This window comes from Rhinichthys klamathensis, unplaced genomic scaffold, assembly GCF_029890125.1.
Source record: "Rhinichthys klamathensis goyatoka isolate OS25496 unplaced genomic scaffold, OSU_Roscu_1.1 h1tg000781l_1, whole genome shotgun sequence".
NCBI classification, from domain to species: domain Eukaryota; kingdom Metazoa; phylum Chordata; class Actinopteri; order Cypriniformes; family Leuciscidae; genus Rhinichthys; species Rhinichthys klamathensis.
This window is the reverse complement of record NW_026607178.1, coordinates 631677-647608: the sequence shown is the minus strand read 5'-3', so window position 1 is coordinate 647608 and position 15932 is coordinate 631677. Positions and strand designations below refer to the sequence as shown.

General features: G+C 38.1%; 2 protein-coding genes across 4 annotated transcripts in view; both read right to left on the bottom strand.

Moving 5' to 3' along the window:
• Positions 1-1462: 1462 nt before the first annotated feature.
• On the bottom strand, positions 1463-4589 carry LOC130077823 (zinc-binding protein A33-like). Of its 2 annotated transcripts, none has more exons than XM_056243164.1 (7): positions 4520-4589; positions 3825-4378; positions 3642-3737; positions 2971-3204; positions 2748-2889; positions 2207-2233; positions 1463-2058 (listed from the first exon to the last, which is right to left on the bottom strand). In XM_056243164.1, exons 1-7 carry the CDS (start codon positions 4575-4577, stop codon positions 1523-1525), a joined length of 1647 nt encoding a protein of 548 aa, XP_056099139.1. In that variant the 5' UTR covers positions 4578-4589; the 3' UTR covers positions 1463-1522. The 2 variants fall into 2 exon arrangements, with proteins under 2 accessions (XP_056099139.1, XP_056099140.1); XM_056243165.1 differs by having other exon boundaries at positions 3825-4337; positions 4520-4586.
• Positions 4590-8841: 4252 nt separating this feature from the next.
• Positions 8842-15932, bottom strand: part of hip1 (huntingtin interacting protein 1) — a 49439-nt gene continuing 42348 nt past the window's right edge. For both annotated transcript variants that reach the window (XM_056243162.1, XM_056243163.1), the window contains exons 23-31: positions 14061-14171; positions 13898-13956; positions 13541-13634; positions 13357-13457; positions 10709-10814; positions 10509-10632; positions 9390-9451; positions 9197-9314; positions 8842-9002 (exon numbers count right to left, since the gene is read on the bottom strand). In XM_056243162.1, the coding sequence (XP_056099137.1) occupies positions 8992-9002; positions 9197-9314; positions 9390-9451; positions 10509-10632; positions 10709-10814; positions 13357-13457; positions 13541-13634; positions 13898-13956; positions 14061-14171 (786 nt within the window). In that variant the 3' untranslated portion in view covers positions 8842-8991. The remainder of the gene's footprint in view (positions 9003-9196; positions 9315-9389; positions 9452-10508; positions 10633-10708; positions 10815-13356; positions 13458-13540; positions 13635-13897; positions 13957-14060; positions 14172-15932) is intronic.

The following is a 15932-nucleotide window of genomic DNA, read 5'->3' as shown; positions in this document are numbered from 1 at the left end:
GTTTAACATGCATTCTAAATCATTACATCTTAAAGACATCTTCTAAACGTCTATTTGACATCTGACAGGAAACGTCCTATAGACGTCTTGCAGATGAGAAAACACTCTTAAAAATACGTCTTCCAGATGTAAATATAACATCAAATAGACTTGTGCTATCTGGGGCGATGCTGACCTGGCGATCTTGTTGATGGATTAAGTAGCCTAAATCTCTTATTTCTAAACTTGATTGCGTTCTATGTTGTTGCGCTTGCTTGTAGTATGCCATTTTTTTACGATGCTGTTCATTCATCCATTGTTGATAATTAGACCAGTCCAAAAATGTCCACATGTCTAGATAGCTATTTACGACAGTGTAAGTGTTCCACAGCGACTATAGGGGTCACTGTTTGACTAAAACACAATTTCTGCATAATGTGCCTTTAAGTAATTACCGATTACTTCAAACAAAAGGGGAAATAACAATCAAGAAACAAAACCACAAAAATAAATCTCAGTACTTTTTTTTAATTATAAACCATTTAAGTAAGATCAAATCTGAATGTAAAACATAACCAGTCCAGAGTGATGCCTTCTGCAATTCATGTAACCGTTTCTTTCGCCATACATCAAACAATTCACAATTCATTCAACGAGTCTTACTACAATTTCATTGAAGCAAACTCAGTAATACGGTCTCATATTGAAACCTGGGTTTTACCCAAATTTACTCCAGTTTGATATACAGAAACAGACCAATAACCAGTATGTCACTTACCAGTGTATGAGTTTTCAGCGGTGCATACCTACATCTTAGACTGCCTGAATAAATGTTCTGTTTTTTAATGAAAACAATGGTTTTATATTTTGCCAAATTGTTCAGTTGAGTTTTACGTCCACTGAAAGATTTCAAATGCAGTGATGTCATAGCTCCTCCCATCTGTTCTCATGGATATGAAGCACATCAAAATGTACCGCTATATTGAATGTGTTAGATCATCATGTAGATGTTTTGTCACAACTTTTATTGCATATTTCACATACTGTTTGCATTTGCACATAATTATTAACATCATTACTTTAATATTCATTATTAAATGATAAACAAAACGATGGTGGCAGTTTCTGCATCATATTCATCCCCATTTTTCTACAGATGAAAAGTGGAAAGAGGAGCTTGACAAACTCCACCACAGGAGTTGTGGGAAATATGGAAAAAGCATGCATGAATGAATACACTTCAAAAATACACTTGAAACAGAATACATACTACGCAGGTACCTTTGTTCCTGTGCATCTATGCCTCACTGAATCTTTTTTCAGAAATTAAAAATATGCTATTGTTTATAAAATGGTTTTCATATATGTACTGGATGGTCCCTTCACCTTGAATTATAGAAATTAACACAGATGTTTGTTTAGATACAACATTTTACAAGAAAGAAAATGGCTTGAGCAAACATTCCTGCCCCTTAGCACAAATATTCATAGCACTAAAATGTTATTTTCATATTCTTATTGGTGCATTGGGTGTAAATGCATTTTATCTGACATGTGATATGATCAGTGATGCTGCATTTTCACCTTCATTATCACTAGGGCTAAAGTATGGGAAGAGTTTCTCAGTGAAAGACTGACCAGTGAAAGAATAAATATGAGATCTGGACTCCACATCATAAAAGGAAACCAGACCATCCTCATAATCCACAAACACACCCACTACCTGAGGCTTCACTCTCAGAGACAGAGAGACAGGAGAAGATTCATAAGCCTGATAGTGATTCCCATCCCTCAGAAACACAGTCCAGTATCCATTCTCAGGAGCTGCTGTGATCATTCCCTTCCTGTTAATGGATTCCCTGGCCACTCCTAAATCCCACTCAGTCTTTCCCTTTACCTGCACCTCAAAATAAAATCTCCCTGAGCTGAATCCCTCTTTTGCCAGGACATTGTAACAATAATCAAACCTCTTTGTATTGTCTTTGAGTTCAAGCTCAGTATCTCCACATGTCACTTGTTTTCCATCATCAGACAGGATGAGTAATGGATGAGCTGTATCAGGATCCAGAGTCACATCCACTGAGAGAAAGATAAAGATCTGAATCACAACTATTCATTATGACAAATTTAAAATAAAATCTAAAAGAATTTATTGAGTAGACTTGATTGTATATGATTTTAAACTCTTATTGCGTGACAATGTAATCAAACAAACAAAAGATTGTACCTGCATATCGTTGTATCCTCTTCAGCTCTGGGGAGACTAATGACAATAAAGGTTATGAGAGAACTTTAATACAATACAATTATATGTTCAGCATATGTGTGTTTGTGTGTCTCTACTGGTTTTCCTTATTACTGCCTATAACTGACACTAATGAATGTACATTGTGGTGATATTTCTGGAGGTATTTCTGTAGATTCTCTAAGAGGAGAAACTGTGTGTCAGGTGCCTTGACAGAAATTATCCAAAGTAGCAAATCACTTAGCAAAATCTTATCATAAAAAAAAAAAAAACATTTTTGAGAAAAGCCCCTGATTTAAAATTGGATAAAGCAACACAAATGTGAAGAAATAAGAATAAAATTTAGACACAAGGGAAAGTTGTCTAGTTCAGAGTAAAGTCCTTAATGTGACTGAACTGATAATGGATATGCAAGTTTACATTGTATGTTTGATTAATGATTGTTTCTTAATGATGTGCATGTGCCCTTTTCCCACATTCAAATAAGACAATTACTGTCAAAATAAGCCTGACATTCTCATACCAGTTTTGCTGAGTTTCTCTTCTATAGTCTCCTGCAGCTGAGTCAAAGCTTTCCTCAGAGTCCCCACACTCTCATGAGTGTCACTAATACTGATCTCAGTCCAGCTGCTGGTGCGTACAGGTCTGCTCAGAGACGGGTAAATCTACAGCAGGAGAGAGCAGAAATCTCTCAGCATGGGGAGTGTTGTGCTGTGATGTGAGCAGACAGAAGGATCTACACTGACCTGTAGGAGCTGCAGGTGATCCTCAGTGTGTGAGAGCTGCTCCAGCTCAGTGTCTCTCCTCATTAGCTCAGTGATCTCCTGCTCCAGCTCTTTAATGTGCTCTTCAGTCTGCTTCTCTGCTGCTTTCTGCTTCTGCTCCATCATCTCCAGCAGCTCAGACTGACATCTCTCAATGGAGCGGATCAGATCAGTGAAGAACTCAATACTCTCTGCTTTCTCTTTCTCGGATGTTTCCTGATAAATCAAGGAATACATGATCTTTTATTGCTACTTCAGCACCTTTTTTACAAAGCAAATTAAATCATCATAATACATAGAATATTTAACGTCATCAATTTTATTTTAAGTAAAAAAAAATAACAAATGCAAATTCTATTGTTTCTCCTAGACAGCAATCAGATTAAATGAAGATCAAATAAAGACTTGAATAATAATTATTTTCTCTATTTTTCCATAAAAATCATCCCAGTAATCTCAAATGTATATACTTTCAGAAAAGATCTCAACAGTGTCTCAAATGTGCTCAGATCTGCAAACAAAAGTCTATGGCTATCCACTTTCTTTGCATAGCTCAACAGTCACATTTGTTTCAATTTTTATTTCTACTAAGGAATTTTACAAAACACAGCTTGAGTTCAAATATTTAACTAAAACATTGTGGTAAGACTCACATCTCTGTGTTTTGCTGAGTGTTTGAGGTCCTGAATCCTCTTCATTCTGTCCAGAATCATCTGCTTCACGTCCGTCTGCATCTTCATCAGCTGAGACTACAGACAGAACAGAAAAACACAGACACTCAACAGATTCAAACCCATCCAATACAAATGTCTTGTAAAAAACATTTGTTGCTGTACCTTCCTCTCTTTGCTCTCCTCCTCTATAGAAACAGTGTTGTGAGTCTTATGGTCTGTCACAGCACAGAGCAAACACACACATGTCTGATCATCTCTACAGAACAGCTCCAGAGGTTTCTCATGTTTCTGACAGATGTAGACCTCAAGATTCTCCACAGGATCGATCAGTTTGTGTTTCTTTAGCTTTGGGACTCTCTGATGAGGCTCCAGGTGAGTTTGACAGTATGAGCTCTGACACACCAGGCACATCTTCAGAGCTTTCATCTTTATATTATCACAGATGTCACAGAGAACCTCAGATTTACTCTGGCCAGACTTTTCTTTTAAGTGCAACACAACCTCTCTGAGTGCTGTGTTGATCTTAAGGTTGGGTCTTCTTCTGAAAGTTTCTTTACATAATGGACATTTGTAGGTCTGACTTTTGTCCCAGCACTGGTTCAGGCAGCTCTTACAGAAGTTGTGTCCACATGGAGTGCTGACTGGATCAGTGAACACATCCAAACAGATCGAGCACTGGAGCTCGGATGACAGAGGACCACTGGAGGATGACAGAGCTGGAGACGAAGATGAAGAAGCACTATTAATCACCTTCATTTAGAACTGATTTACAAATAAAAATGATAACGGCAAAAACTCATCAACAATTAGGCTAGCAATTAGTAGGCTATTATAAGTTTTTAAATTTAGTTACTGACTTCTTGGAAATTCATCCATACTCCTGGCCTCGCTTTGTTTTATTGATAATTCTGCCATTGCTCTATAATTCTCCTCTTCAAGCCTATTTAGGACGAAATCACCACACATTACACAAAATCAGCACAAAGTTATATCCTATACAACAGTTGTAATATAAAGTTTAACTTACTTTTTTTTTAATTTAATAAACATTTTCAACTCCAGATTTCACTTCTGTTCTTAAGTCTGAATTTCAAGTAGGCTACTTACTGGTTCTTAAGTCTCGACAAAAACACACTAAACTTTTCTTTTAAAATGACAGACCTAGTCAGTCACTCTCAATCAGCAATCATTACAGTTATGAACTATTTTCAATGAAGCAAACTTATCAGAATTTAGCAAACTCGTTGTGTTCTTGACCAGGCCTGCCTAACGTTACTGCATAAATCCTGGTTTTGCCTAATATATTCCAGTTAGGCCTACTGAAGCAGGCCGCTAACATTAAAAACCCATTCAGTAAAATCCTATTACAATATAGTGAGTATCAGCTGTGGTCTTAGCTTAATATCTAAATAAATTGTCTGTTGTTATTCCGTTTTCAGACTGTCGTTGATCAGTTTAGTTTCCCTTTCACTAAAGCTCTCGCTCCTTCAATGACGTCATAGTCCCTCCCATCTTTTCTCAACATAACAGAATTTAGTTACAGCCGGTAATGTCAGATTGCAGGCTACTGTAGAAAACAACTCCATATGAAAGACTTAAGTCCTCAAATTCAATAAAAACGTTCTTTGGTTAGCATGACATATATTTACCCTTTTTTTTTTTATGCCGCACTTTTTAGAAGTAGCCTAATAGAGGTAACCTCTGTGGGTGCCATTCATGAAATGACTGTTGATTTAGCTAATTAATCGTATAAAAGTTTTAAATCCGCTTTACTGAACCGAAAGATGGCTACTGAATCAACATGTGACTCACTTATTGTTAGGCCTATAGGTGCTTAAATTAAATGTTAATTCAACAATATAACAACCCTTAATTGCAGCCTGTCTTGCTAGTAAAAGTTTCCCAAACTGAAATGGACTCTGGTCAATAAAAGACAAGCAAACAGCCTAAAATGAATCTTCAGAGAAATAACAGCTAAGACCAAAGTTGCCCGCTCCTGATTTACTGTTGCTCTGAGCAAGATGATGATGCTCTGTGGACCTTGAATGTTAATACAGTATGCCAGGGTTCTCCAAGCCTGCTCCTGAAGAATAGCTCCAACCCCAATGAAACTCACCAGAACCAGCTTATCAAGGAGTTCAGAGTTCCTTGGAAAGGCAGATGTTTTGGAGTCTGTAGGAGCAGGGTTGGAGACCCCTGCAGTATGGCATATAGTAACAGAGACTTGCTTAGAGCAGTGGTTCCTAATCATGATCCTGCAGTACCCCAGCACTGCACCGTTTATATCTCATTCAATTCAACAGATCGTTGGTAAAGACTGCAGGTGAGGCTGGATTGTTGATGTCTTCAATGTCGTTCTGCTGGACTGAAGCATTTTTTATCCACTGTAGATGGAGCCAGTCAGCAATTTCCTACTGTAAGAACAGTGGCTTCTGCTGCTGTCAGAATGAGATCTCAATTACATCAAAGTTTTGGATGTCAAAAAAACGACAGTCTATGATTAGATTCCCATGCAGAATGTCAAAAACCATTTAAAGTACAGTTTATCCACCTTTTTCCTGCAGCCCATGACACTTTATGGGAATAACTTGTGTTAGACAACACAAGATGAGCTTCCCTAACCTGTATGAACTCAGGCTACTATTTAGTGACACCTGGTGGGATAATCTTCAACATGTCGACAGATTCAGTCATTATTATTGCTCAAACAAATTATTTTACATAACTTTACTCAATAGTTGCTTAATCTAAATAATTACACAACCTTGCGAAATCTTTCCCTCTGGCATCCGAAAACCTCAACAATGCCAACCGTACAGTTAATTATGACATAATACACAAACATCTTACACAAGCAGCATTGAGACAAAACAACTAGCAATTATATCAATGAGTGAAATATTTATTTAAAAACTGAAAAGTAAAACAAACCCACACACAGTTTTAGTATATATCATACAAAGATATTCTCCAAAATGTTATTGAGCGGTCTTGTTTTTTTATTTTTTATTAACAAAAGTGAGAGGCAGTTTAGAGGCTGGCTGAGCTGGTAAGACTAGACAACCGAATCTAAATGGTGGAATAAACCATTACTGAAGGTGATGATGACACAAAAAAAAAACGGAAATTAAATACCCAGTGTCGCAACTTAACATAACAGCCGAAGCAGTGCAACAAGTGAAACAATATGAGGGTATTAAGACATAACAACATAAGGGATATACAGTATATATCATATCTCAGTCACACAGCATCCACCCAAACACACACACATTATATTAGTATTAAAGAACACACACACATATACACTCTCAACGCATGTTCATACAGAGTCTAGAGGACCCTAATGCAATCATGTTCTCTTTTGTAGTTGCTGACTGGTAGTTTGTGGAGAAGTTGAGGTAACCATGGTTTGTAGATGACTACAAGACTGCATGTCCCTGTGTCGAGCCCTGGTCAGAGCTGTGCTGCTGGCAGACAGTGGTGGTCTACAAGGCTATGTGGTCTACATTGCTTTGACGGAGGTGGATAGGCCTCTAGAACCAAATACATTTTACTTCACATTTTTCATGCATCTCCATTTTGGTCTTATGAAAGACCTTGAGTCTTGAAGAGTCTTATGAAAACTTTTTCAAAGCCCCGAAAGGGACACGGTGATAGGAAAAATGATAATTTGAATAATATAATCCCTCAAAAATCTGTGTTTGCTCATAAAACCCTTCCTTTCCTGGAGAAACTTTGCGTTCGCTCACAAATCTTTTGTGTATCTAGAGAAAATTTGCGTTCGCTTGTAAAACTTTTGTGATGGAAATAACATTTCAAGTGAGTGAATGCAAAGTTTCTCAGGAGAATACGATATTTGTGCAAGCAAATACAAAGTTTCTTGTGGGAATGCAACTCGTTTGAGTTAGAACATTAAAATGTAACCCCCCCCCCCCCCATCACCATGTTCTCTAAGGGCTCCGAATCATTTCTTCTTTCTTTTAGATATCCTCCAAGTTGAAAAACCAAACGAAACACACCAAAGTTGAACACAGGGATTGGTACATCTGTTCTCACACGGTTCTCTACTGATTTTCATGATCTCAGTTCGCAATACCAAACTACAACTTTAAAACACTGTCCTAATGCTACTCTAGATCACGATTTTAAAGGTCTTTTTTGAGGGAATGTGATCCTTGACCCTTTTTCCCTTTTGGAAGGCACGGGTGTCTCTCCTCGCCTCGGTGTGAAGGGGTGCACGTATGTGGAGCTAGAAGAAGACAACAGGAATTAACAGATACTGTCATTTTAACAGCGTGTAAACCGTACAGGACCGTTTTATGGACCTTTACTAATACAATATGGTGCATAACCTATCTGTGCTCAGCAAACCTAAATAGAGCTAATAAAACAAAACGATGAGCTCTAGCCCGACGTGAGGTCTCACAAAAACAGTCAGTTCATAGTCAGTCATGGACTTGAAATTGGTGAAAAACATCAGGACACAGTTCTTGCGAAAAATCATACGTTCGATGAGCTATTTAGCGGTTTGTCCCTAAAAGTCAACATGGTGAAACAGTAAAAAGCCTGTTGATTAAATCTATTTAGGGCTTCTTATGAAATCATGCCTCGGGAACATAATCAAAAGAAATCTGAAGAGAAAAAAAAAAAAATACATACAGAAAAAGGGTTTTGAGTTTGCTAGTGTTTTCGGGTGTTAGTCCACAGTGGTCATCATCTACTATGTTCAATGCTCTTGTTTTAGTTCAGAGACCACTGATAAGGGGACTAGGGAAGGGGCGGACCCAGACGAGGGCGATCCTACACGACAGTTAGGAATGTGTTTGAGAGGTGGAAGTCACACAGCTGCTGTTTGTAAAAGTTGAGTCCGGAAGGGTCACAGCACAGTGCCATTTCCTGCAAAATGGGGTGACTCACCATTGTGCAATGCATCATGGGATGTTTCATAGGGAGACGGGATTGTTCTAAATGGTCAGGGGTGGGGGAAGATTCTCCATTCCTTATGAGGAAGAGGAAATGAAATACTCAGACAGTTCAGCGAGCCTGCACTTCCCTCTCTGTCCACTAGGTGGTGCCATCCATTTCCTGCCTTCCTCTCCCTCCCCCCTTTGTCGCACACTATCATCACACTCCTCACGTCTCCTGACTCCACGGGCAGGGGAGGGAGCAGGTTAGAAAAAAAGCACCTTTTATTTGGCTTAAATGTACAATAAAAGAAATCAAAAGAGTTAAAAAGTACAATAAAAAGGGAGAAGGGAAAGATAGTGTGTATATGAAGACGTCAAGCGCCCCGTCTGTAGGGCCGCTGCGCAGAACACGACAAGTCTCATCCCGTTCCTGCGGACAAACACAAAAGAAAGAGCGAGTTACGCACAAGCAAACAAACCACACCCTTTGCACCACCAATTAGCTTAATACTCCATCCTCAGCCCTAAAAATCTCCATCTACCCCACTCGCTAGGCAATTCTGGGATGTTTGAGCAGTTTTGGGTCAGATGGTATTATGTTTGTGGTGTTATTGGGGGTCTTACCCTCGTCCTCCCCTCCCCAGCCCTCTGCGACGCCAGCGAGCTTGTAATGCTTCTTCCTCAGTTCCCCAAGTCGCTCCCTTTCTTTCTGCAGCCGGGTCTCCAGCTCCAACACCAGCACCTGAGACACAATAAACGGTCAGATTTGTTCACATACTTCCACAAAGACATGGACAACAGGTTAACACTCGCTCACCTGTGCATCCATCTCTTGCCTCTTGATCTGAGTGAGTGTCATTGCGGAAAAGTCCATAGTTTCTGAAACAAAGAGAGAATTCAGTGTTAAATACCAATCCAATTTTATGATTTTCAATTCATGTCTAAGAGCTTTCAGGCTACTGAGGATTTTTCTTGTTCGCCTGCATTTTTGGCCAATAAAGATATCTTTAGAATAAGAAAATTAATCTCTCAATTTTAAGAAAATCATGATTTCACCAGGCTGTCATGTGAATTAAAGGCTACTGGCTATCAATATAGAATAGTATTGCAATATGTTACATGGGGATGTTATATCGATACACGGATGCCAATTATCAATCTTTTCAGGGCCTGAATTACGGCTTACGATAGGCGAGCATTGTGCATAATTTTTCCATAATTAAATTAAAAGGAATTAAAAGTAATAATTTGAAATCTTTCTTTCAGACTATAATTTCACAAACAGTGCGATGAAATCAGCGCTACTGCTTCTCTCTCCATCCCATGTTTATATTACTATGGAGGAGCATCTAGTTATCATGTTTCCAGCAAACAATAAATACATAAATAAATAAAGGGAAGTCCAGTGCATTTCAGTGTACTACAGTTGAATATTGGACATTTTGTGTATTAGGCCATCCAGTTTGTAGAAAATTTGCAAACTGTTATACTGGGCATAATGTTCAATGAATCAAAAGCTTTTAATGAATGAAAGGACACACAATGTCATTGACTCCATGTGACTGGTCAATGTTGTTTAAATGCCTTTGCCTCCACAGAAGAGCATCAGCACACAAGCTTGCATGGAGAAAAGCCTGACTGTGTGTAGGCTTGCTCATTGCTGTATCTCTGGAGGGCACCATAAACCAGTTTCCATAGCTATAGTTAAATGTGAAATGGGGCAATGTAACTGGAGGTCAATGAGAAGCAAAATGAGGCTGCTACCACAGTAACTACTAACTTTTGGCCCTTATTTAATGAATAATGGAAAAAGAACAAGACATTATGGGGGAAATGATGCAAGCAAGAATTAAACCTGAATTACCCACATGAGCATCACAGCTTAACGTGTCTGAAAATGTTGAGCCACTTAAACACATGCCTAGCAAGACCTCACCTGTATCCTCGATCTGAGACTTGCCGGACTTTGTTGACGCCACGACCCCTGCAGTGGCCTGGGTGACCCCTTTGGAGGCCTGCTGGAGGCGGGAAAGGTTTGTACTGCCCTTGTCTGCTTTTACCTGAAAAGATAAGACAGATTATGTATCAAACATTGCTTTAAAGTTAATTCAAGCGCAAATGTTGTTGGCGCTGTACCTTAGATGCCGCAACTAGCTGAGCCGTGCTGGCAGCGATCTCATGCGAACACACCATCAGCTCCTCAAACTTTCCCTTGCCTTGCACCACCTGATCAGCTGCATCACTGCAGGAAGAAGAAAAAAAGCACAATGGTGATGGTTAATATATCAGTTCATGTAGGATTTAAAACTTAGGGTCTGGACACTTTGGAAAACAAGGACAGAATCATGGAATCCAGTCATTAAAATGGAATTTGCTGTATAATGCGGAATGACACGAAACTAAGTAATCAAAATAGGGCTGTACACTTAATCAAATTCCAAATGAAATATGGACTAGTGTCTGCTATTATTAAACCACAAAAAGAAATATGAAGTGTACATGTTCTGTGAATCTCAGAGTGAATGATTTTTGTCTACTGCACATACTCAAGCACATGTGATGCTGAAGGTGGTTGCAGAGCTATTTCTATTTTATTATAAAATGTACTTCTCAAAGTTATAATAAATAAAATAATAATAATAATCCTATTTACAAGAACCTTTTTTAAGAAATACCATAAAATCAAGAGATTTTTTTCATCTGTTTTAATTTATACAGAAAATCTGTTGTGCAACACTTTGACAAAAATGCAATGTTTAGTTGTAAACAGGGCCGGTTCTAGACATTTGGAGGCCCTAGGCAATATTCATGTTGGAGGCCCCCCACCCCCAATAAAAAACTCCTGAAACAAATATGATTCCTAATCTTTTAATTTATACAACATTTAATTTTAAATGTTTTTACTTACACAGTACATAAGTTTGGACACATTACTATTTTTAATGTTTTTGAAAGAAGTCTCTTATGCTAATCAAGCCTGGATTTATTTGATCAAAAATACAGATAAATAAAAGTGCAATATTATTAAAATTAAAAATAATAGTTTTCCTATTTTACTACTTTAAAATATATTTCTGTGATGCAAAGCTGAATTTTGTGTCATGTGATCCTTCAGAAAACGTTATAATATTCTGATTTATTATCAAATGTTAGAAATGGTGCTTAATATTTATTTTATAACCTGTGATACTTTTTTTCAGGATTTTTTTTTTATTATTATTAAAAAGTTGTTTAAAAAAGTCTTCACTATCCCTTTTTATATATTTAACACAGCCTTGCTGAATATTCCTGTTTTTCTTTTTCTTTTTTGTATTTTTGATCAAATAAATGCAGGCTTGTAGAGCATAATAAAAAAACTTCTTTCAAAAACATTAAAAATAGTAATTGGTCCAGACTTTTTACCAGTAGGCTACTGTATGTACACATTAATCAAACTTCATCTAAGGTAATCTCTTTTTTGTTTAATGAAGATGTTATTGTTATTTTGCTGTTTTATTCAATTTATTCACAGTTCCAGAATACCACTTCAGTGATATATGCTTTTATCATTTTTTTCATAGCTGGTATGGGCAGGATTTTCCCCTCCCATTTAATAAATATTCGACTGCAGAATGCAGATATTGTCATATTATTAATATAAGTAGGCCTAATATGATATTATGCATTGCATTGCTAGCTTAAATATGCTATACACAAATGAAGTGGAAGAGAAAGACACGATCGCTACTGATTAGAAAAAAAATTCTAAACTGATATTATTGGCGTAAGTAGGCTGATGTCAGACAGGGTATAATCTAATCATCAGCAGAATTTAGAAGATAGACCCGAGATCCTTTATTTGAAACATTTAAAAATGTTGTAGTGTGTTCACTTTTTAACTTTGCATTCAAACGTCTTGTCTTTTACTTTTGTAGCGTTTTTAGTCAGCTCCCGACGCGATGTTATTCATTGTGCGCAAATTCAAAGCGCCGCGTCTGGGCACGTTAATGACGCTCGCGCTCTTTTAAACTCGTAATAAAGCGGTGAATGGTTTTTCCAGAAATGACGCTGATCTAAAGTACAAGTTTATATTTAGAATACATTGCAATCACTCCAAAATAGATGACGACAACGCACACACCTGCATTAGAGCTGTGCTTCTTTGCGTGTCTAATTAGGGTTTTGCATCGCAGCACCTGATGGGCTGGCGTTAATGTGACGTAATGTAACAGTCTATGGTTAAGATAAACATCGTCACTATTTTTAGTTAATTAATAAATATTGAAATAAATTGTAGATAGGACATTTGTAAAAAAAAAAAAAAAAAAAAAAAAAAATATGTATCCCTCTGTCTGGGCCCCATCCAGCCAGTCGGGCCCTAGGCACGTGCCTAGTTTGCCTTTGCGTTAATCCGGCTCTGGTTGTAAAGGAATTGTATTTTCATTTGATGACAAATTTTATGAATTCATTTGATTACCACAGTTTTGAAGATAAATCTGTATTAAATCTTAAAATGATCATAAAAAGTAAAAAGCAAAATTTGTGTAATTCATAGGGCCCTATTATTTTTAAAATTGTACTAATTTATTCAAATTTTAAAAAGTTTCATGAATTCAATTGATTAGACATGATTGATTATTAAAATTTTATTAAGCCATTAAAATGGAAAACAAATAATCTTGGAAAAAATACAAAATAATCATTTTAAAATAATAAAAAGCGGATTTCATCGGGCCACTGAGATTTTTAATCACTATGCCACAGCTCCCCCGTCCCCCCATTTTCTCACTGTCTGTGTTACTCACACCAACATGGTGGCGCCCCAGCCCACGGCCTTGGAGGCGGAAATGAGACCTTCCGTCCATCGGGAATTCTTGGCGTAGAACTCCTTCATAGATGCGGCCCCCTGTGAACGCAGCAGAAACATCAATAAAATGTCATTTCACGCTCTACAAAAGCAAGTTTTCAACAAAATAAAAGTTCACTCACCCTGCCGCTCTCCACAATGTCCCTCTGCAGGTCTTTGGAGGACAGCACGAGCACTTTGATGGCCTGCATGAGATCTGTGCAGGATGCCAAGATCCTGCAGGGGGCGACAGAGAGCAATATTAAATACTTCAAAGGCCTGCTTTGCATGCATGGGTTGGTTGGCTAATGTGTCTGGGTGAATGCAAACGTGCAACGCTCTCCAAAGGGAAATGAACTCTGCATAAAGACATTTTGATCACTTAACCAAATCCACAAAGGAATATCAACCAAATAAATTCAGTTAACTGTTTTTGGTAACAGTAATCATGAAACATTTTATGCATTGCATTTCATAACACGTGACTTGGTCAGTCTGACCTTTCATTGACTTCCATTTTGATTCCTGTGTCAACTGCCCTGGACTTATTGAGCATTTCCTGTTGCAAAGAGCAAAGGGGAAAAACATTAGACAAGTAGACTGGAGCGCTTCGTGTTTTGTTAAGCATCTGTCTGTATGGTAGAAAAAGCATAGACTGATCACCTCAATCCTGGCGGCAGCCGACTCCACAGCTGCTGATGTGGCTGACATCTCCTGCTCCACCAGATCTCCCAGCTCCCCTTGCTTCAGTTCCAGACCCCGAGGACGCAACTTCTGCTCAGAGAAAACAGAGGAATTAACTAAGAGGTTGTGTTCTCATCTATTTCTAATTTACATCTCATTTACGTTGTAGAACAAAACGCCAAAGTATCGTCTTATGTTTACCACAGGCTTTATTTTACTCATAAATAAATAAAAAAAACCCCATAGGAAAATCTCAAGGGAACCAGGGGGCGGAGCTTTGACGTGCGCCACTCTATTGTCCTGTATAAATCCAGAGCAAATTGTGAAGTTCTCGACCTTCTATTTCCAATGTGAAAAATAAAATCTGAATATCAATTATTATTATCAAGTATTTAAAGTCACCATAAATATAAAACTGAGTTATTATATTTTATGTAATATTGCAGTATTTATCAATGCACATCATTCTTTTTTTTAAATTCACGTGCCATCGTAATCAAAATAACTAAATAACACTCTTGCAGTGACATCTCTTCTCTGAAGACATGTTTACTGGTGCGAGGGCGGGACAACCTGTCACTCACATGACACCCCAGCAACAGCAAACCACAAACATCCAACGATCCAATCAAATCCCGATGGACAAAATCAAGTCCCGCCCAACATTTTTTCTTGTTTGAGAAGCTGTTTCACTGGGATATACACGTCACAATAGTGAATAAAAGACAATCGTAAGTTGTCATTTGATTGGATGGCCATTTGCTGATTAAGATGCAATGTAGCATACTACTCTTCTCTTACAGATGTTTATTAATTAAACTACAACTATGAAAAATTGTTTTCGTTAATTTAAATAAAGTTGCAATAAAATAAATATCAGATGAAAGACTTAAAGTTAAAAAAAACTTGCAATTGAAGTACTAAAATTACCAAAGAATAAAGCTAAATAGAAATGACAAAAAACACAAAATAACTACCGTATTTTCCGCACTATAAGGCGCACTTAAAAGCCTTTAATTTTCTCAAAAAACGACAGTGCGCCTTATAATCCGGAGCGCCTTATATATGGATGGTGAACACACGTTCACCAAGACGGGGAGACAGCGCCGGGCGACTTACGCCACTATCTGCCAATGGATCGTGGATGCCTGGGTTGATATATCAGTCTCAACTGTGATCCGAGCTTTCACGAAGGCAGGAATAATCTCTTTATTCAGCCAGCTCACATACCCGTATTTACTTCCTGTTTTCGGCCGAAGTCCACAGTAGTTGATTGTCGAGTTCGCGCGCGATCAAACCTCCTCCGTGTATTCAACATCTGATTCGGATGAACCAGAGCCGTGGCTCTGGGATGAACTATCTATTTGAGCTGATATTCTGAGAACACCACACAGCACCGTCATCGGCTGACAGCTGTGCTGAGTCTCCACTGTTGCTTAGTAACCAATGAACGCTCGCGCAGGCACTCGACAATCGCCTACTGTGGACTTCGACCGAAAACAGGAATTATATACGGGTATGTGAGCTGGCTGAATAAACATCATTTTTATTCATATCTTTCACATTTACTGCAGTCAGATTTACCGTGTTCACTCACATGGCTGTGCACTTGTAATGACACATTAAGGTTGTTAAGAGGCTAAAAGCAGGTTTAAAACTTGTCCCGTTTAAGTCAACAGGGTGCAAATTTTAAAAAGAGGATAACACGGTCTAGGCAACACCGGTTTTTGTCGTTGTTATCTGTACTGACAGCACTCCAAATTTACAAAAAATGAGCTCAATGTTAAAATTGACCGGAGTTTTCCTTTAACGTTTGAACAACGTTACCATGGGAGTGAACGGAGTTGTCAG